Here is a 20,273-nt window from a genome sequence, read left to right as displayed (position 1 = left end):
TACACATCATTGTGAACGTGTTAAATCATTTCTCTTGTCAACAGACTTTCAAGATAAGTAGTAATCACAGTCATAAATTTTATTCTCAATAAAGACATTTTTAGTTTCTTTTAATATTAAATAGTAACTTTACATATCATAGTTATGGTGGGAAGGGTTGATTCAATGTGAATGTTGTTGTTTAGCTCCAGTTTTATAATATCTTTTCAGACAAACATGGCCAGATTTCAGGAGTCCGTTACAGTTTCAGATTTCAGATGCTGCACTAAGAGAAGTTGGACTGGAGCTAAACTCAACATTCACAAATAGTAACTTAATTAATTTCTTAATGAAACAAGGCTGTGTTTTTAGTATATATTTAAGAATACATAATTATTAAAATGTTTCAATAATTTTGATTAAATAGCCTTGGTAAAGTTTATGGTCAGGACTAACTCAAACTACATAATGAATAGAAAAGTAATTTGTTTTTTAAATAAAACTTTTAGAAAGATTTACAGGATTCTTAGTTTTTAGGCCTCTTCTATAGGATTTTACAACATAAATTCCAATTTAAAATGTATAATAATATTCATGATTATACAGTACTTAATAAAATGTCCAATAACAATATCTTCCTGGTTACAGACTCACCATACAGAACGGCCATCAGTGGTGCAATCTTGAAGTTACAAGAAGAAGGAAAACTCCACATATTAAAAACCAGATGGTGGAAGGAAAAACGAGGAGGTGGCTCTTGCAGGGTGAGATTTATTTAATGTTCTTATGATAAAAAAAATGTCATTTATCCTGTCTAGATGATTTATAAAATTATAGAAAGTACACCAGATATCTAAAACTTAAAACCATATTTTTAATGTAAACTTACATTTTGTTGATGCTTGATAGAAAAATTACAATATTTATAATTTTGTGTTTCAATCTTAGCTTTCAATTTCTACCAACAAATTCATTTTTCGACCCAAAAAATTATGGAATGTTTATGAATATTTGTTGGAGTTTTAATTAAATATGGGGTGATATTATAGACTCAATAGACTAAGTTCAAATCTTATGCAAAAGTACTATTAAATGTTCATATTTTAAAAGCATATATGCCAACATATTATGAGAATTTATTCTTCTCTTAACCAAAAAGTCTTAATCAATATCATGAAGGACATTTTTTATCAATTTAGTTGTTTGAAATTTTCAAGCATTAATATGATTGTGTGGCAAATGGATTTCAGTTGTAATTGTTGTGGTGGATGCCTTGTAAAAACTTATTGAAATTCTTTTGCTTAAGAGTATCAGATAGTATAGTTTTTACAGACAAGATAGACATCTCCAAGAGTTACTAAACGTCACATAAGAGAGTACTACTGAAACGTTTATCGGTTTGCCTTCTTGAACTTCAAACTGACACAGACATCAACACTAACGTATGAAGTTATAGTTCAATTTGTTTGTATAAATATTAAAATTTAAAGCTCGACTGGAAATTACTAATATATAGCTTGATGTAATGTATATTTTACAATAGATGACTAAACATATTTTTTTAAGATTTTTTAGAAGTGGAAAAATCCAAATATTAGTTGAGAACCATAGCACCATTATCATTTTATGGTAAAACTTTTCCCAGAAACGTAATTTTGTTGTAGGATGACACCTCCAAGAGCAGCAGTGCAGCCAACGAGCTCGGGTTAGCTAACGTGGGTGGAGTGTTTGTCGTCCTGATGGGTGGGATGGGAGTGGCCTGCGTCATTGCTGTCTGCGAGTTTGTCTGGAAATCACGCAAGGTGGCAGTCGAGGAACGGGTGAGCAGTCCCCTTACTTGACCTCTAACCCCAGACTTGGGGGACACTCCCAACTGAGAACGCAAGCGTAGGTTGATGTCTCTTCCACGTCAGAAACTATTTTACAATGAAGGTTTTAAAGCTCACAAAATAAAACTATATTTTTTTAACAGAATTTTTGTATTTTTCATAAATGGCTACTCAATTTCTGTTTCTTCCCATCTTAAGAGGTTGTGATTTTTTACATTCACTTACATTAAATTTACTTTCAGGAGAGCTATTGTTGCAATCAAATAATTTTAAGAGTTATATAATATTTAAACCTGCTAATTTACCTAAATCACGAACTTTCCAATTATATAGATAGGTTTTTATATAATTTTTAATAAGCAGTAGTCTATAAGCAATTTATTATAAGGCCTACTTACTTGATAGTTTTCAAGCTGTAATGGCAATGAGTTAAATGTATAACTGTTTAATCTCGTCAAGACTTGAAACAGAATTTTCTAGTCAGAAATTATCTGTCACAACTGGCACATATATTTCACCCTCTGAACATAGTATTTAGTAATTACATTAATAAATTTTATTATTAAATGGTGTAAATAGTATAAAAAATACTTTATAGCTATTTCTTAATACAATGGTATGAAACGTTTAGAAGAATTAATAATCAATAGTTAAATTTTTATAGATTTTCAATATTAACATTAATTTTTAATTATTAATTGATAGAAGCATTGTTATAATGTGGGCAGATAATCAAACTAAAAGTTTGTACATGAAACAAAAGTTCTGTTCAAATATACCTTGCACTATTTGAATAGAGTGTAATGTTTGAAATCTCATTGGACAATAAACCATTTCTTCTTATTTTTCTTAACTTAATGATGTACAAAGTTCATTTTAAAGCAGTAAAACTGTTATTATGATGTTTTGTTACAATAATTTATACTATTCAATGCCAATTACATGACTCTGGGCTGCTGGTTTTTGTACAAACAGTCATTTGCATTTTTAATATTACTGTAAAATTATTATGAGTGGTAACTGTCTGGAACTGCATAAGAAATAATATTACACTTTTTTTAGGAAATAAAACGAATATAAATATTACTTTCATTTTTTCACTATTACAATGATCAAAGTTTTAAATGCTTAGTAAATTTGGGTTTAAGTTAAAACTCTGATCCTACAGTTGATTACTTTATATCAAACCGTTCGCATTCTTCCAATATTTTTGATTAAAAAATGTCGTTAAAGAAGATATTGTTTATTTTTGTTGTATTATACATAAATTAGCTTTTCAACAGCTTTTTACAGTAATAATCTAGAATTATAACTTATACACTAATTGTTATTCTATATTTACACCCTTAAAAATATATCAAAATTACTTTATGTCAAATATTTATTTGGCATTACCAGTATAGAAGTGGTCTTGACAGTGGGATCAGCTTTTCATAAAACTACATAGAGAATCTACATCGAAAAACAAAGATAATTTTACTAAGGCTCCATTTGCTCAACATAGTAAGTAACCAACTTCTACAGCCACATAGTAAACAACACATCTGCATCTTTACTATCCTAAGTTATTTTGAAAAAAAAACTACTTTTGTGATAAATATTACAATTAATTATTGAATGTTAACCTTTAAGTGGTACTATAAAGTAATCACAATCAATTGTATGTACATAAGAATAAAACGTTTAATAATCTTTCTCTGTATACTGGAGTAAATTTTTATAATAAATATTTGTGGTGGTTAAAATTCATATGGCTGTTTATATTGATGTGGTTAACTCATATTGTAAAATATTATTGGTTTCCAGTCTATTATTAGGTAACTATAATACAAGTAGAGGTGGATAAACAATACACTGTATTGTGACACAGAAGTATATTAGTACACTTGACTGGACGAAATATTTAGCTTTACTATGCAAAAGTGTACCAGCATGCATGCAGCAGTATAGAAATTCAATGCAAGCAGTCTAGTTCATTGATTAATTCTGTCAGTATATTTACACTTGCAGAGTAACATAGGTGTCTGAGGCTGATATGGTAAACCCTTGTGTCATGACATGACAGTTTGCTTAAAAGAGGGAATAACACCCCATATGCTACACAATTTGAATTGTAATTTACTTGGTTGATCGTACTAATGCAAGAGTGTGATAAAAATAAATAGGACTTCTGTTTCCACAGCTAGTATATTGATGTATGGTGTCTATGAAGGAATACAAATGACCGGATTTCAGATTTAAAGGATACATCTTAGTTGCATACTATAAACTATGTACAATATACAAAATAAGGTAGAAAGTTTCTCAATTTTGTCACTATTTTCCATTTGGGGAGTATAGTGGGGATTCCAGGTACCTTGCCAAAATCCATTTTAAGCCTTTCATTAGAATTTATTCAAAAGGCTTCAGCAAAAAGAGATTCCCTAATCTTTTTGATTTTAAAAATCCATGAAATATGATTTATCAATTTATAGTGAAATATAGATGATCTTTATATTTGAAAACACTTTCCACTCGAGTTAGACAATATCCTAAAGAAATATTGTATGTTTAAAATATTTTGTAATGTCTTTTACCAATTTTAAATCTATCTACAAATGATCAAGATTAGTCAGATTATGCACAGGTCAAGATTTGGAGTCTTAATAGAAAGGTTGTCTTTTGTCCATTTGTGTTCTGCACAATTGGAGATGAAATCATTACCTTAGTCACCGACTTGATGGCAAGCACAATAGAGCTTTGAAGATAGCATTGCATCTGTCCCTCTCAGATCTCTCCATTAAAATCCTATAAAAATTGCAACGGGAGGTTGCAATTCCATTTACTGTAGTTGAAAATAGAAATAAAAGTTTGGTTTATATATAACTTATCCCACATATCCAAAAACTTATGCCCAAAATTTGATTGATAACTCCTCTTTGGTGATGTTTACACAAATAACACATTATTAAAAACACTTCACCATAACCTATAATCATACCTATAGGATAAAACTGCATCCTAAGTAAGCATTTAACTTTGTTTGTTTGTTTTGTTAAGTACAAAATCCCAAAAGTTGCATGAGATGATTTCCAAAATGAGGTTATCCTAGTGTTACCGATGACTGTGTGAGTGTATTTGGACTTCTGTTTGTGCCACCTGGATGTTAACCAGGAGGTAAGACACCTTTATTCCATTTTTGTATTTATATTAGTAGTTACATAGTATCATAAGCTATTTCAGGTGCATTAAGCCCTGTGCTCACAGGTCAGTAGAAGTCAGTGGCGTATCCTTCCAGGGGAGAGCATGAAGTCAACTACTCATCTTCTTCGAGCCCAGATTTCCAACAACGGACTATAGGCACATGCCTAGGGGTGGAAGCTTAAAAGACCAAAGGAGTCATCTGGTGTCAAAAGCCAGTTTTCTTTATTGTATAACGAATTGTTAAAATTTTGCATTTTGTATTAAACACTTGAATCAGAACCAAAATTTAAAACATTTTTAGAATCCTTTATATTCAATACTGACTCTGAATTCACTTATAGTTGTTCAGGACGCAGAACAAAGGATACATGTTCTGTGCTCCTTTGGCTCATGTAGCATTGGTGTGAATCAAAATCAAAGCCTCAACAACACAGCTCGCAAGTCTCCTCTAACAGCCACATTATATACTGATTCTAATAAGTCAATACCTGATATTATTCTGGTTCTTTAATGGCTATGTATTCAATTATGACCTGAGGAAAAATAGAGCATAATATTACTGAATCAGACAGTGAGCTCTGGAATCAAATTCAGCAACTTCTGTATACAGTTTATTTTAGTAAGGGATAGTAATAAGCAGTGGAAGTTATTCCATTTGGCCCTAGTATTGAAAAAATATATATAACTTTACTAACTATGGATTTTTGTTACATAACAATATAACTGAGTGCCTAATTGATGATGAGTCAATCAACGGAAATGAAGTGCTAAGCAGCAATGAAACAGTTTAGCAATATGCTGCTAGTCACAGACCACTGCAATTTTCCGGCAGGCATGGTGTGGGTCGATCAAGGGAAGAAATAAGGGTTGGAAGGTGCAGTACCCTTAAGCGTCTCTTGTTGTTGGCTGCCTTATTATAGTGTTTTGAAAATTGTTTGTAATTGTGTCACATATAGATGTGATCATGAGGTTTTTTTTATATGATTGACTTTTTTATTATTAATTTGTAGGTCACTGACATTGTATCAGTAATGGTTCCAAAACCTAAATTTTCTAACTTGCCACTCAAAAGAATAATTTTAATTTTAATTTGACTATTAATAAAGAATGGGAGTTGACACCACCACTAAGGTATACTATCAGGTAACTAAGGATGGAAACAGACATTTCCAAAACGAATCAAAACAAAATATTCACAATAAAACTCTGTGGATTAGCAACAGAATTAATAAAGTTTATTTGATTTCAAAACACATTGTTCATTAAAACTGGGTTAAAATATGGAACCTTTCAAACAAAATATCCTCAGTTGTTACATTGGAGTCATTTTCATAAATATACAAAATGGTGGCAATTATTTCAACTTCTTCTAAAGCAACTGCTGAGGTTTATTGATAATTTTCGAATTTCAAGCACAACAACTTTTTGAGAAGACAACATGACAGACAACACCAAGAAAGTTGTCAGTAGCGAAGATGATTAGGCACACTACTAATTTTAATGAGTGTGTGATTAATATTGTAAAAGGCAAATATAAAGAAGAATATATCTCATTTTTTTTATAAAACTACCATCTATTCTGTATAAAAACTTTCTTTGCAACTTTGAACATGAGATTTTAGTGTAAACATAATTCTGCTTACTACTTTTGTGTCATATGACTGACATATTCTTTTGTCAGTAGCTACTGATTCCCATAACTTGTAAAATAATAGAAAATGATCACTTTAGATATATTAGTGAAGCATTTCTTTTCCAAAACATCTTCACCAGCACTAGTTTATAGTTTATCACTTTGACGACTATGCCAGTATCTACAGATACCATGTTTTCTCCTGTGGACTGACATTTTTGTACTTGTCATCTCACACCAGATTATGGCTGTAGGACCTGTGATCTGGTTACTTTCTTCTCAGGATTGAATGGTTTCTGAACAGTTTTATATTGGAAACTAAGCCCATAGGAACTATGTTTTAAACATTTATTTCAATATTAAACTAACTGCTTCAAATATCCAGCCACAGTTTTTACAGGTTCTTTGTGATTTAGGGGAACATTTTCTTTGGAATCTACCAAAAAGTGTATGTAGTGGTGGGTAACCTTTTATTTGGAACCTTACCAGTGATGTTAGTTGTATGCCTCAATGTTCTTTTTATTATAGCGTTAAAACAATCTACTGAGATTTTAGAATTCAATTATAGGATAGTTCAATCTTTTAATTTAAACTGTTAAAAGTACATTTTAGAAAATAACTACTTTTAAACCCATTGTAAGTGCAATAAAAATTTATTTTTAAAGTAATTTTTAGCATTGGTTAACTAAAATTAATCTACAATGTTACACCTTTGAATTTCCCTAAAATGTTGTTATTCTTTTTTATGAATATGACATAAAATATCACTTTTTGTTGTATTACTTTAACAAAGATATAAAACCCTCAGTTTATAACCATAAATACCTTTACCCATAGCAGCTACAGCCATAGTCTGTAGGGAGACATGTGTAAAATCTCCAGTCTACAGGAAGAAACATGGTCAGGGAAGATCCTTCAGGCATATTATACAGAGAGACACACACACACCCCAAAAACTCTAGCCTTGAAAGTTCAGTATTAAAGATCCACAACAACAGTGATTACAAGTCTTATTGAGTGCATGAAAGATAATTTAGAAGAAGGAAATATGACCACAATATTATTCATGAATTTTGGCATACCATATAATATCCCAGAGCATGAAAAATTATTTTTTCATAGGCAAGAATGAATTTAACAATGGTAAATGTCTCTCAATGAGATATTCTTCACCTGGTCAGGATGCAATGAAGAATACGTTCATGGGGAGCAGTGATTTCCTTTGGCATGATTGCATGGCAACTTTTAGTGCTTTTTGGCAGTAGTTAGATGATAGATGTTTGGACAATAGGATATCCCTCGAGGATGCTATTGAGAAAACATACATGAGGTTGAAACTAAGTGAATTATTCACACAATATGTGGTCTTGTGTACTCTGAACTTGTATACTGTTCACCAGTAACCTGCCTAGTGCCTAATCTTCTCTGTTGGTATGTCTTTACCACGGTGTATGCTAATGACACTGCTTTGGTGATGCAGAAAAGAAGTCTACCAATCCAGGCTGTGAAAGATCATTACTCTAAAATTAACCAAACAATAATGCTATCATAATAATATGGATCCAAATGTAAGCAAAACAAAGCAAGTTCTGTTTGGTACATCCAAGAATGAAACTTTGGTACTGCCTTAAGGTCCTGTATGTACTCAAAAGCGTAAGAGCTTTCACTGGTCAAGCAATAGAAAGTAACTTATTTCTCACTCTTTGAGTCTCATAATTACAAGATATGGACTGGTGGTATGTGGAGGATCACCTGCTGGAAATTTGAACAGAGTTATAATTCTGCAGAGAAGAAACTAGAAAAGTGCTGGGAATACTAGAACCTGCAGAAACATGTAGAGACACATTGGTTATATTTCCAATCACTGTTCACTTTATAGTAATCTCAGCTCTGAACAATTCCACTAAATTCATAATCACAACACCAGAAATACTACAAAAATATTAACCTTTCACGTCACAAATTGGTACTGTTTGAAGATAAAGCCTTCTTACACATGAGCAGTTTTATAACTTTCTCTCAAGATGATTTAAAGAAGAGGTGATACAGTTGACTCTGTAGAATCATCTCACAACTTGGATAGTTGAAAAGACCTAAACTCTTGAAGAATTTATCAAATGGAATATGCATTAGCAAATAAGTATATTCTGTATGAAACTCAAAATTCATGAATAAAGCCTGCTTTTATGTGTTACAAGTATGTATGGGAGTTGTTGATAAAATAAACATATTGTCCTACTTTGTAATGAACCTTTTTTCAATACATCGTAAAGCCTCTGGCGAGAAATGGGAGTATAGCCTCCCTCTTTGACTATTCTTACACTAGATAAATTAGCTCCTTGTAATAATAATTAAATATACATAATTATAAGGTGTACATGTTACCGTCTTGACAAAATAGTTAATATTGTTCTTCAAACATTTTTAATATTAAGCCATTTAAATTAAGAGAAAGTTACGGAAATAATTAGTTTTTTTATGAACAAAACATACTTTTTGCTTCTCAATAATATTTATCTAATTATAATAGATAATACTTTATAGTTGTATTGTTAATATTAGGATATTTATTTATATAGAATTGAATTTGGGTAGTTTGTTTGAAGTAATTTACAAAGAGTAGTTTTTATTAGTAGAATTTTGATAAATAAAAAAGATACCATCAAGAGTTGGAAATGATATTTCACTTGCTGTGAAGTAATTCATATATTCAATACTGAATTGATATATGTATTAAATAGGTATGAAATTATACTAAAAAATTTTTGCTTGCTTTGCAATTCGATGATGAGCATACTGATTGCACAGGAAAACATACTAGGATAAGTGAAAGTTGTTCCAGAAGAAAGGTTCACTTCTGGCTAGTTTATACCTTTCAATTAAATCTGCACTGGGTACAAAAATCAATGTGTCACTTAAATCTGAGCAACCCTATGGATGCCCAAATACGGCATCACTAACTGTAAATGTCGAGATATTGGGGTGTGAGAGTGAGTCAGTAGGTCTAGTCAACTGTGGAGGATGACTGATAAAGGCTCCTGTTAGCTCCCAGTTACAGGCTTGCTAGCCTGGACATGAGCCTACCCGCTTTTACTGAAAAGGCTGAACCAGAGCTGACCTCCCCTTCACCCAAGATGGTATGACTGAGATATATTGCTTGCCATACCTCTTCATAGGATCTCGACAGGAGGCGGTCTCTACCCCAAACCTTACCATCATGAATGTTCTATCACTCCTGAAGCAAGCACACAGGTCATTTTAGAACCATGAGCAATGAGAGTTTTTCCAGCTTTTTTTTGTCCTTGGTGAACAAAAGAAAGCAAAAGTTGGAAAATATCATTCTATCTAAGAGTGAAAAATATAGATATAATTTCACGAAAACAATTTTTTCTTTAACTTTGTGAACTCTTTAATACTTTTCCTAACGCATAAAATTTTTAAAAGATATTAAATAAATGTCATTTAATGTCTAAAGAATATGTTAAAATTTTTCTAATGTTATGTAAGAAGGCAACCTAAAGTTTGACTACTCTTTGTTGCAGACGTCTTTGTGTTCTGAAATGGCAACTGAGTTAAGGTACGCATTCTGTTGCCACGGGTCGACACGGCCTGCACGCAAGAAGCCTCCGATAGGTCCCTCTCCTAGCATGGAGCCTCCAAGGTTCATGCCTCTAGGACCCTACCCACAGTACGGCTTCATCACTAAGGAACCCCTAGCCTGAGAGTTGGCTTCGGGCAGTATGCCTTTACAAGAGTATTCCTTCTAGTCTACCTTTGTCTCTGACAAATTGAACACTTTGAAGATTGAGTTACTAATTACGTTCGGAGAGAATCATAACTATTTTAGCATCCACAAACGTGTATTGCTTTGAAAATAGTGATGATCCTTTAATGAGACTTAACTGTCTCTTAAGAGTTAAAAATACAGTAACAGATCTTCAAGTTGTTGTTATAGTATCTATTTTACTTTAGTAACACACCATCCCATCAGACAGTTTTGAATAGCATAACGTAGACACAAAGCAATACATAATAAGGAATACACTTGCATTTAACCTCTAGGAAAATTACAAAACGAAAGTGACTTACCAAGGTGTTGACGGTATTTACCAAGACTGACAGAATTACGGTGTCCAACAGTGATAAACAGGGAACAAAAAGAAAGAAAACCACAGCAATGTACAGAACCATTTTGTAACAGTACACTGTCTAATATCACAGCCATTATGAGTAAAACTGTAACTAGTGTATATAGCAGTTTGATGATAAGAGAAACCTTTGTTTAGCTTTATGTCAAAACTTTTTGTATAAAGCCTTCAAATGTCATATGAAATAAATATGATAAACATCACAAACAGTATTACTACTATAGGTAATTTATTCTTGTTAAATATTGAAGTGAGATATGTATAATTATGTTGAATTTTGTTATCAAAATAATTATAGGGTAAAAATAACTTTTTAGTGGTGATTAGACCATTTCGATAACTTTGTGTAAAATATTATTTAGTAGTATTAATACTTATTTGACAAATAATAATATTAAACACATTCTAAATAAACTTGCATAATATATGCATTGATCCAAACTTATATTATGCCTCATTATTAGTACCAAGTGTTCTTTATTTACCACTCATGTTTTTATGGTGTTTAGTGAATACAATAAATTACAAAAAATCAAAACCCTTTCTCATGATCTCCTAATTTCAGATACATCTGTGGCATGCTATGATTCAAGGCTGGCTAAAACGAGACCTTAAAACCGGTTTGGTATGGTAACAGTAATTATTTTACTTGTGTTAGACAGAATACTTACACAGAAATTAAATATTTTACCACAATATTATTGTATTTTTAGAACTTAAAAGGTATTTTTTGGCTATGATATTCCGTCTAACAAGTTCTCTTCCCATGGTTGATGTTTTTATGTTTGTAAAACAAATAAATTTTCTAGTCTTTTGATTCCTTGTGAATTTATATAATATACTATATGTGTTTAATACATTCTGATAAATATTTCTATAAGAAGGTTCAATGCATGGTTTGAATGTATTTTGATGTAAAAAGAATCGTTTGCAATTTTCATATTGTATAAAGCTTAGTTGAGCTGTAGATTGTCCAGCGATTTGTACACTTTTTATAATGATGGCAAGCAACCAGTTGTAAATAAATTGTATATAATAATTAAAACAAATGTTGTATTCTGTACAGTGTCCTTATTCTCACAAAACCTGATGAAATTTGTCCTTATACGTTGATACTTTTCATCCCAGCCATTGCAAAGTATCTCCTAACAATTCTGGTGATTTACCCCGTATTTGCTACAAATCCTAGTATAATTTTGCCCATTTTGCAAGCATTTAACAATTTATAAAGATAAATTCCGAAATAAAACTTTTAAAACCTTTTGTCTACTTTGTACTTGTGAGAGGTAAGTTTGAAAAAATAGTGAGCACTTACATGATCACTTTATACAAACGTGCGGTTAAAAATGAGTAACCAGACCAAATTTCATTTATTTTTCTCAGTCAATATGGGATTTATACAAATTTATATTGTAATATCACTAATATAAAGGAATACAACATTATACAATGTCACTTTTTATTTTGTGCAAGGCCTTTCTGAATCAAAGATTACATCATCAGGCACTTCACAAATTATCAAATGTTTTCATTTTTGTAATAATAATTAATTTTATAATAACATATTATGGTGAACAATTTGGATGTACGGTTAGCCAGTATAAAATATTTAATTAGAATTTAATTTTCATTTTTTTTTTTATACAAATTGAGATGAGAGTAAAACTGAATTTTGAATTGGTCCGTCTTCATTATTGATAACATTTCAAATCAATTGCAGAAAATCTTTAAAAAGCATAAAAACAAATCTATCACTTAAAAACAAACAACAAATTATCACAAATATTAAGAAATCCCAAAGACAAAACCAAATTTGAAAATAAATCAGGAATTTATGAAATTAAATGCGACTGTGATAAATTGTACATTGGCCAAACTAAAAGGAACATTAAGACACGATTCAAAGAACACTTTGCACATATAAAATATAGAAGAAATGAAAAATCTGCTGTGGCGAATCACTGTATTGAATCTGGACACACCATCTCTAATAAAAATTTACGATTATTAAAAGAAGTTACTAACACAATACACTTAAATGCTTGGGAAACATTTTACATTAACACAAATCAAGAAAAACATTATCAATAATGAAGACGGACCAATTCAAAATTTAGTTTTACTCTCATCTCAATTTATAAAAAAAAATTTAAATTTAATTCTAATTAAATATTTTATACTGGCTAACCGTACATCCAAATTGATCACCATATTTTATTAGAAAATTAATTATTATTAAAAAAATGTAAACATTTGATAATTTGTGAAGTGCCTGATGATGGAATCTTTGATTCAGAAAGGCCTTGCACAAAATAAAAAGTGATATTGGAAAATGTTGTATTCCTTTATATTAGTGATATTACAATAAACCGTTTTTCCAATGCTCCAAGATTCTACATACAAATTTATATGTTTTTCTTGAATTGAAAGTTTATTCAGGATTACTAGTAAAAGTCAAACTTAATAGGGCTAACATTAAATAAAAATCAATCATTAAAATAAATATATTGAATAAATATATTGAATAAATATTTATAGTATAATACTAAAAATAAATAAGTGATTAAGATTAACAATGCAATGATCACTCAACTATAAACTGCATAGAGATAATTGTCATTTACAGCTTATTTACTTATAAAAGTATAGCAGCAATTTTCAACACTACCAATATAAGATCTATAGCATTTGTAAAATATTATGTAAAGTTTAGTTAAAAATGTATTAGAAAGATTGATTATTTGTGATCATTTTGGTATAGTGCAAGTGTAAGTTCCATTATGTTTTATATTTTAAAATAATTTATGTTTAAACATCCCTTTATAAGATGTTGGAATTTTATGCAGATACAGTGACATCTGTATAAATGAATGTTGGAATTTTGTACAGATACCATGGACATCTAAATGTATGGATGTTGGGATTTTATGCAGATACAATGGACAATAATGAAGGTACAAATGTTGGGATTTTATGCATATATAGTAGACTTCTGCATATACGGATGTTAGGATTTTATGCAGATACAGTAGACTTCTGCATATACCGATGTTGGAATTTTATGGAGGTACATTGGACGTCTGAATGTACAGATTTTGGGATCAAAAAGGTCAAAAACACTAATACATAACTTTCAATCTCTATTTAGAATGCAAAAAGTCAACTCATGATATTTGGATATAGACCAGACCAACTACATAGACATATACTACATAGACAAAAGTGCAGATACAATTAGTACGTCATCAACTGGGCTCAAGTTTTTCACCCTACATCATTAATGAACAAGTTTTTACTCTGTACAATTTTTGTCAACAAAGTAAAGATTACCCTTCTGTACCACAATTGTCATCTCATCACTGCTACTGCCTGATCAATGACAGTAACATTCTAATGTTTCAGTCAAACGTTAACTGTAACTTGCTTAGGATGTTCAGTTTTCATTTTTAGAACTTTGAATGATGTGAAAAAACGTAAAATCTTATTTAATATGAGGTGCAGAAAATCATTCACATTTTAAGTACAGAACAAAATCAAAGGTTTGTAAAAATGTTAGTCATAAAATCGTATAGAAACCTTTAGTTTTGAAATAGCATTGCTTAATACAGGGTGAACAAGAAGAAGAATTGGACTTTATGATTTAAATTTAAAAATTGGTAAGAAAATTCAAAAAGACCAGACTCTCAGATGAGCTTGTATTCATCTTTGTCTGAAATTTTACAATATTTCCCTTATAAAACTATAATTTTGGATTCCCTTTTTTCAATAATCTCTTAGAGTTCATCAGTGACAAAGGTTACCATTCACTAGTTGTCTTCTGTAACAGCTGGCAACACAGCGCTACAACTCAGGCTTGCACTGTGCATTGATAGGTCTCGTACTACAGGGTGGGCCATTAGTCACTTGACAAAAATGCATTTCGATAGTAAGTATTAATTTATTATAAAGTATATGTTAAATATAAATGTTTCTAATTTTAATTGTCATACCAAATAACAAAGACATACCTAAAGTAAATGTTCAAAGTGTCCTCCATTATTTTCTATACACAAGCAACTCTTAAGCACAGAAGCGCATATGACGTTAGTAGATAATTAATTCTTCAAATACAGATTCAATACGTTCTCTTAATTGTTGCAGATCCCTTGGTTTCTCTGAATGAACTTTGTCTTTTATGATTCCCCAAATTGAAACGTCCATTGGTGTGATATCGGGTGAACGCGCAGGCCATTCAGTTGTACCTAGTCTTCCTATCCATTCTGCTAAAGTCTCATTCAAGAAATCTCTCACATTGTTCCCGTAGTGAGGAGGTGCACCACCTTGCTGCCAAATTAATTTTTCACGAATAGGTTGTAGTTGTTCGAATGCAGGACTGTTTTCCAATTCAACTGTTACCTCATGTAACATATCATGGTAATTAACAGCATTAACCGTTTGTTCAAAAAAGAATGGTCCAATAAGTCCACCAGCAAAGATTCCAGCCTACACACATACTCCAGGGGTATTTAATTCAGTCTGTATGACTAAATGTGGGTTTTCAGAATCCCAGTACACGCAATTATGTCTTTACTCGACCATTAAGTTCGAATGTTACCTCATCGCTCCACAAAATGGATTTACAAAATGTATTGTCAGCTTTTTATCTTATTCCGCACCACTCACAAAATTCCATTCGCCTGGCATAATCATCTTCATTCAAACCTTCCAGTAAAGTAGGACGATATGGTTTCAGCCCTACCATTTTTAACATTCTTCTAATGCTAGTTCTAGATATACCAAGCTCACTGGATGCTCTTCGGATTGATTTTGATGGCGATTGGACAAAAACTTTGCGCTACAGTCATCACGTTTTCTTCTGTTGTAACAGATTTAAGCCTACCTGATAGTGAAAGATCAGCTACAGACCCAGTCATTTCAAACCTTTTATTTAGGTTATGAATGGCTTGTTGTGATAATGGTCTACTGTTTGTGAATTGATTCACAAATTACTATACTACGTCATGTAATAATGATCATGTAACCACTACTGCTAAAGGATAAAAACACATTCCCTTATTGGAAGCTTATTATTCACGATTAACTTAATTATTTAGAAAACTTAATCTACCAAAACCACTTCTAACAAGATGCTAACTTCAACATAACCTAGTACTGTTGTTTTGTTGTAACAGCTGACAGGTTACAACTAGAGTTAAATAAAATTGATAATGAGTGACTGGTAGTGTCAAATGACTTATGGCCCACTCTGTATAACTAACATGCACTCTTAAATATAAGTAGTGAAGATCCCAATTAGTTGAAATTCAAAATCTTATAGCTTATTCCACCAACATAGAAGGTCAATAATTGAGAAAGACTATAAAACAAATATAAACAACAACAAACTTTATTCAGACCACGTAAATAATCAACATAAAACAGAAGTTTTGTTGGTAAAATCATTCAGACATCATGTAAAGAAGTTGTGAAGATACTGAAATATAAGATAGCTGCAATGATTACTAAAATAGCTATACAATTTTATTCAAATTAAAACATTTTTTTAATAGCACCTGTTAAGTTTTTATAAATTAAGGCCTATGCTACGTATAATTAACGCTAAGTACTTGACTTTAATGGATGTTTTAATAAAATATAAACTAAAGTAGTCATATTTTGTTCTAAAGTTTGTTACACTATAAAACTTCTAATATTGTTTTAAAGTATTGTATATATTTCCATTGGATATTTTAATTAAGTTAATCCTTTGCGATCAAGAGGTCACTAATGTGACCAAACCTTCTCTCACTCAGCTTGGATAGACTCTCAGGTGATTGTCCTCTCAGCTTGCAGGCACACGCATAGTGGCGGGCTGCATTGTGCGTAGCCACTTGGTGCTATAACCATGTTTATCACTTTGACTGAGATTTAAATGGCAGTACTTGACTATTGGATCTTTATTAAATGAGTGAGACTTAAATGAAATTTGAAATAATTTTAAAAGTTTATTAGCTTCAAAGTCAAAATTTAATTGATTGGTTATTTACTATTTGCTTTTAAATGAACCAAGTAATATGTAATTTAAGCTATAGCTGGATCTGATTTAAAAGTATTTTTATTTGCAGAATAAAAATACAGTCAGCCTAAAGTAGGTAGAATCAACAGAATATAAACCCGTTTCCATATTTTGAGCTTTGTCTCTACTAAATGCACTAGTTTTTAATAAATTGATAGGATATACTATAGCAGCTACAGTGATACTGACATGTGGATATAAAATAATCCTGACCGATATTTACTCTGGTGTGTGCTACAAATAGGGAAATATTAATTTAGCTATTTATTTAACAGAGAGATTGCAACACTTTCCAGCCAAAACTGTGCAATACAGTGGGTCATACATAGTGGCCTGATGAGCTGAACGGCAAAAAAATGTGAGGGCCACTAAGTGTGGCCTGCCGAGCTGAGGAACACAACGTGATCATAAATAAATTACCTAACACAGAGAACAGCCATGGCCACTGTTTTAGCCATCATATAAATTGAATGCCGATCACATAGGGTTAAACAGCAAAGCCAATGAAATAAATATGTTTACTAAAAAATAAAAAGGCTGCAAGTAGAAACTAACAAATCTGTAAACTGCACTTCAATCTAAGTGCAAGCTCTCAAATTGCATTATTTTTAACAGTAATAATTGATTTGTATACTAGAAAAAAAGTGTTTTCAAATATTCATAAGTACAATATTTGGAATTAAGAGACTTTTAACACAGCCTCAAAAATTAAAAAAGAATAAAAACAACATTGATAACTAGCTGATGTGGTTTATTTGCATTGCACTGATAACTCATGCAACTTCTTATATCGCTGTACAATATTGTATAATCAGTAATATAATAAATAAATAGTACTGGCACAAAAGAATATTTTACAACAATGATAACAAAACAGTAATTATTTAATAGAAGACGATAAATAATAATATAAAAACTTAAGCCATCTTGGTGATTTATATGTGTACTAACACTACAACAAAAACTTACGTTAAACATACATATTAACAATGTGGTTTAAAACGTATTCATGACTGTATTAGCTTATAAGAATCTATAAAAAATAAAATAAAAATTATTTTCATTGATCAGAACTGTATGTAAAAAACTACTATCATTACAAAATCAAAAGTACACTAATAAACTTCTTTCTTTGGTCTTTCATTAAGGATGGACGGAAAACACACTTATAATTTTTCAGAACAGATTGGAATATAACTTTTTATTACGATTAATTCACTACTATGGTTAGTGATAAGAGTGTTATAACATCTAGACATATGAAGTAACGGATTCTGGTAATAAAAGTGTTAAGTAAATTTCAAGCTCATGATTTTTGTCAAAGGATATAACAACAATTTTTACCAATATTTTTAAAGATGAATAACATAACAGGGCAATAAGTAACAGGTTTTCCCGACTGTACATAACAAATATTTATTTTTGTTAAATAAACTTTCATTGTTAACACTTCCTACCAGAATATTTTATAGTCTCCACAATTAAAAATATATAATTAAGAATATATACTACTGTACTTTAGAGTAATAAATACAATTATTTATTTGTTTGTACATTATTTGTAAAAGTTGTGCAACTTTACAACAATATGTGAAAAAAGTTATCAAAATATCAGACATCTCAATAAACTTTGGCTAACAATTACAATGAGAGCAAATACATGGTTAAAATATATCAGTACATTTGCATCATTCACTGAAAATGGTAACCTAAAATGTAGAAAGAATTATTAAAGTAAAATGTGATAGATAAAAAATATGAATAAATCAAATATACTCTCAATAAGATAGAAATTGTAAAATATGGTGTAAACACAACTTAACATTGGTATCAACAATAAAATACTACAAAAACTGAAAACCTGTTGCTGTATTTAAAGAATTTTGAGTAAAACGTTTGGTATTACAGTGTATCCGAGTTGAATCCTGGTACAGACATGACATTTTAAAAATAATCACTTGTACGTAGACAAAAGTAGTGTGGTAACATGTTGGAGCGATCACATTATTACTATTTTCTATGACAAAAATATATTTAAAATCTATAGAGAATACAACATTTTAAAATTTTCATAAGTATTGTGATTGAAGTTAATTACATCTTTGCTTAATTAAATTTCTTACATTTTATGATCTAATTTAAGTATGATTCCAACCTTCAAAACACTTTATTTTACTGAACAAACTAGAGTTAGATTAAATAAACAATGCTCTAACTTAATTACCCGCTCAGTATGTTTTGGTTGTAGCAAAATACTTAACAGACCTAGTGCAAACAACTATTATGACGCTAACTTAACCTCTTAACAGAGATTCCTCTAACTAGGCTGTTAACATGGAGATAGAAGTAGTAGATAGACAACTTCAACAATGTCCAATGTTGTAAGAAGGTAGTTTGCCACCGAGCCAGAGACGAGGAGCACTGCTTTAGTTGCTCTCCGTACACGCTGCGTACGCAACACTGCGACATCACCAGGAATGAGCTCATCCTGCAAACATATGGTATAGTCCTTCAGTTTCAGAAAAATTTTCAAATACTCATAAGCTACTTGAACATAATATTCTGTTTATGTGATACCTACTAAAGATTTTAAAGACTAAGTAAGCATCATTGAAAAACTAACTAAGTTAAGTCCTTTTAGAACCACTTGCTTTGTCTGGTTCAAACTACAACATGATTATCCCAATTGTGGTTGTAACTTCCTTATTATTTTACGTAACTTAATAATTCCACTTGTAATGCCATAATACATTATTACATGAAAAAACATTATTCATTATATTTTATTGTTAGGGTAGTACATTTTCATTCCTTATTTCTAATTGGGCATTTGGGATTATACTGGTGGGAGCCGTCTAACTTGGATATCAATATGTATGAAATACACCATGGATACGATTATCCTAAGTAAAGTAAAGATGTCTCATTTTACCACTTGAAGTTAGGGCTAAGAAGCCCTCTCTTCATTTAACCTGGGGACCAAAGGCTTAAATGTGACTTTCGAACCACCACAAATGGCTGGGCAGGTGGACTGCTTGCAAGGACAGGTTGGCTCAGCGGCCACCCATCCAAGCAGCAGCCATGCTTAACGTTGCTTGATCTGTTTATCCTGCGATAACCATTGTACCTGCTACATGGCGCCATTGGCAAGTACATCATCTAAGGATTAGACAATGTTATATAATACTCTATTATGCTACTACCAAGCTTTCAGTTAAGAATTGATCACATCTTAAGATTATAACTAGTGAACTCTGATCATCGCTTTAGATGCATACATGTATGTGTATATGATGCCTCTGCTCACAGTTTTCAGACATTAATACCAACTGGAAGCAAGTTTAATAGCCATCTGTCTTATCCGAAATTTCAATTATCTGGTGTAGATTTGGTTCAAACTTTTGATAATCCTATTCTTAGTGTATTGAAGATTAGTGGAACAGTGG

The 20,273-nt window shown here is 31.1% G+C and overlaps 2 protein-coding genes across 7 annotated transcripts in view; one reads left to right on the top strand and one right to left on the bottom strand.

Annotated features, from left to right (window-relative positions):
- The window catches only part of LOC124360160 (glutamate receptor ionotropic, kainate 2), a 139,049-nt gene extending 127,216 nt beyond the window's left edge, over positions 1-11,833 (top strand). For 2 of the 5 annotated variants that reach the window (XM_046813531.1, XM_046813532.1), the window contains exons 18-20: positions 628-743; positions 1,644-1,799; positions 10,167-11,833. In XM_046813531.1, the coding sequence (XP_046669487.1) occupies positions 628-743; positions 1,644-1,799; positions 10,167-10,346 (452 nt within the window). In that variant the 3' untranslated portion in view covers positions 10,347-11,833. The other 3 variants (XR_006922214.1, XM_046813533.1, XM_046813534.1) reach the window with 3 other exon arrangements.
- Positions 11,834-16,133: 4,300 nt separating this feature from the next.
- Positions 16,134-20,273, bottom strand: part of LOC124360159 (aarF domain-containing kinase 1) — a 29,935-nt gene continuing 25,795 nt past the window's right edge. For both annotated transcript variants that reach the window (XM_046813529.1, XM_046813530.1), the window contains exon 10: positions 16,134-19,315. In XM_046813529.1, the coding sequence (XP_046669485.1) occupies positions 19,117-19,315 (199 nt within the window). In that variant the 3' untranslated portion in view covers positions 16,134-19,116. The remainder of the gene's footprint in view (positions 19,316-20,273) is intronic.

The sequence above is a fragment of the Homalodisca vitripennis genome, chromosome 4 (genome assembly GCF_021130785.1).
Source record: "Homalodisca vitripennis isolate AUS2020 chromosome 4, UT_GWSS_2.1, whole genome shotgun sequence".
Classification (NCBI taxonomy): domain Eukaryota; kingdom Metazoa; phylum Arthropoda; class Insecta; order Hemiptera; family Cicadellidae; genus Homalodisca; species Homalodisca vitripennis.
The sequence above is the reverse complement of the archived record's forward strand: the minus strand, read 5'-3'. Positions and strand labels throughout refer to the sequence as shown.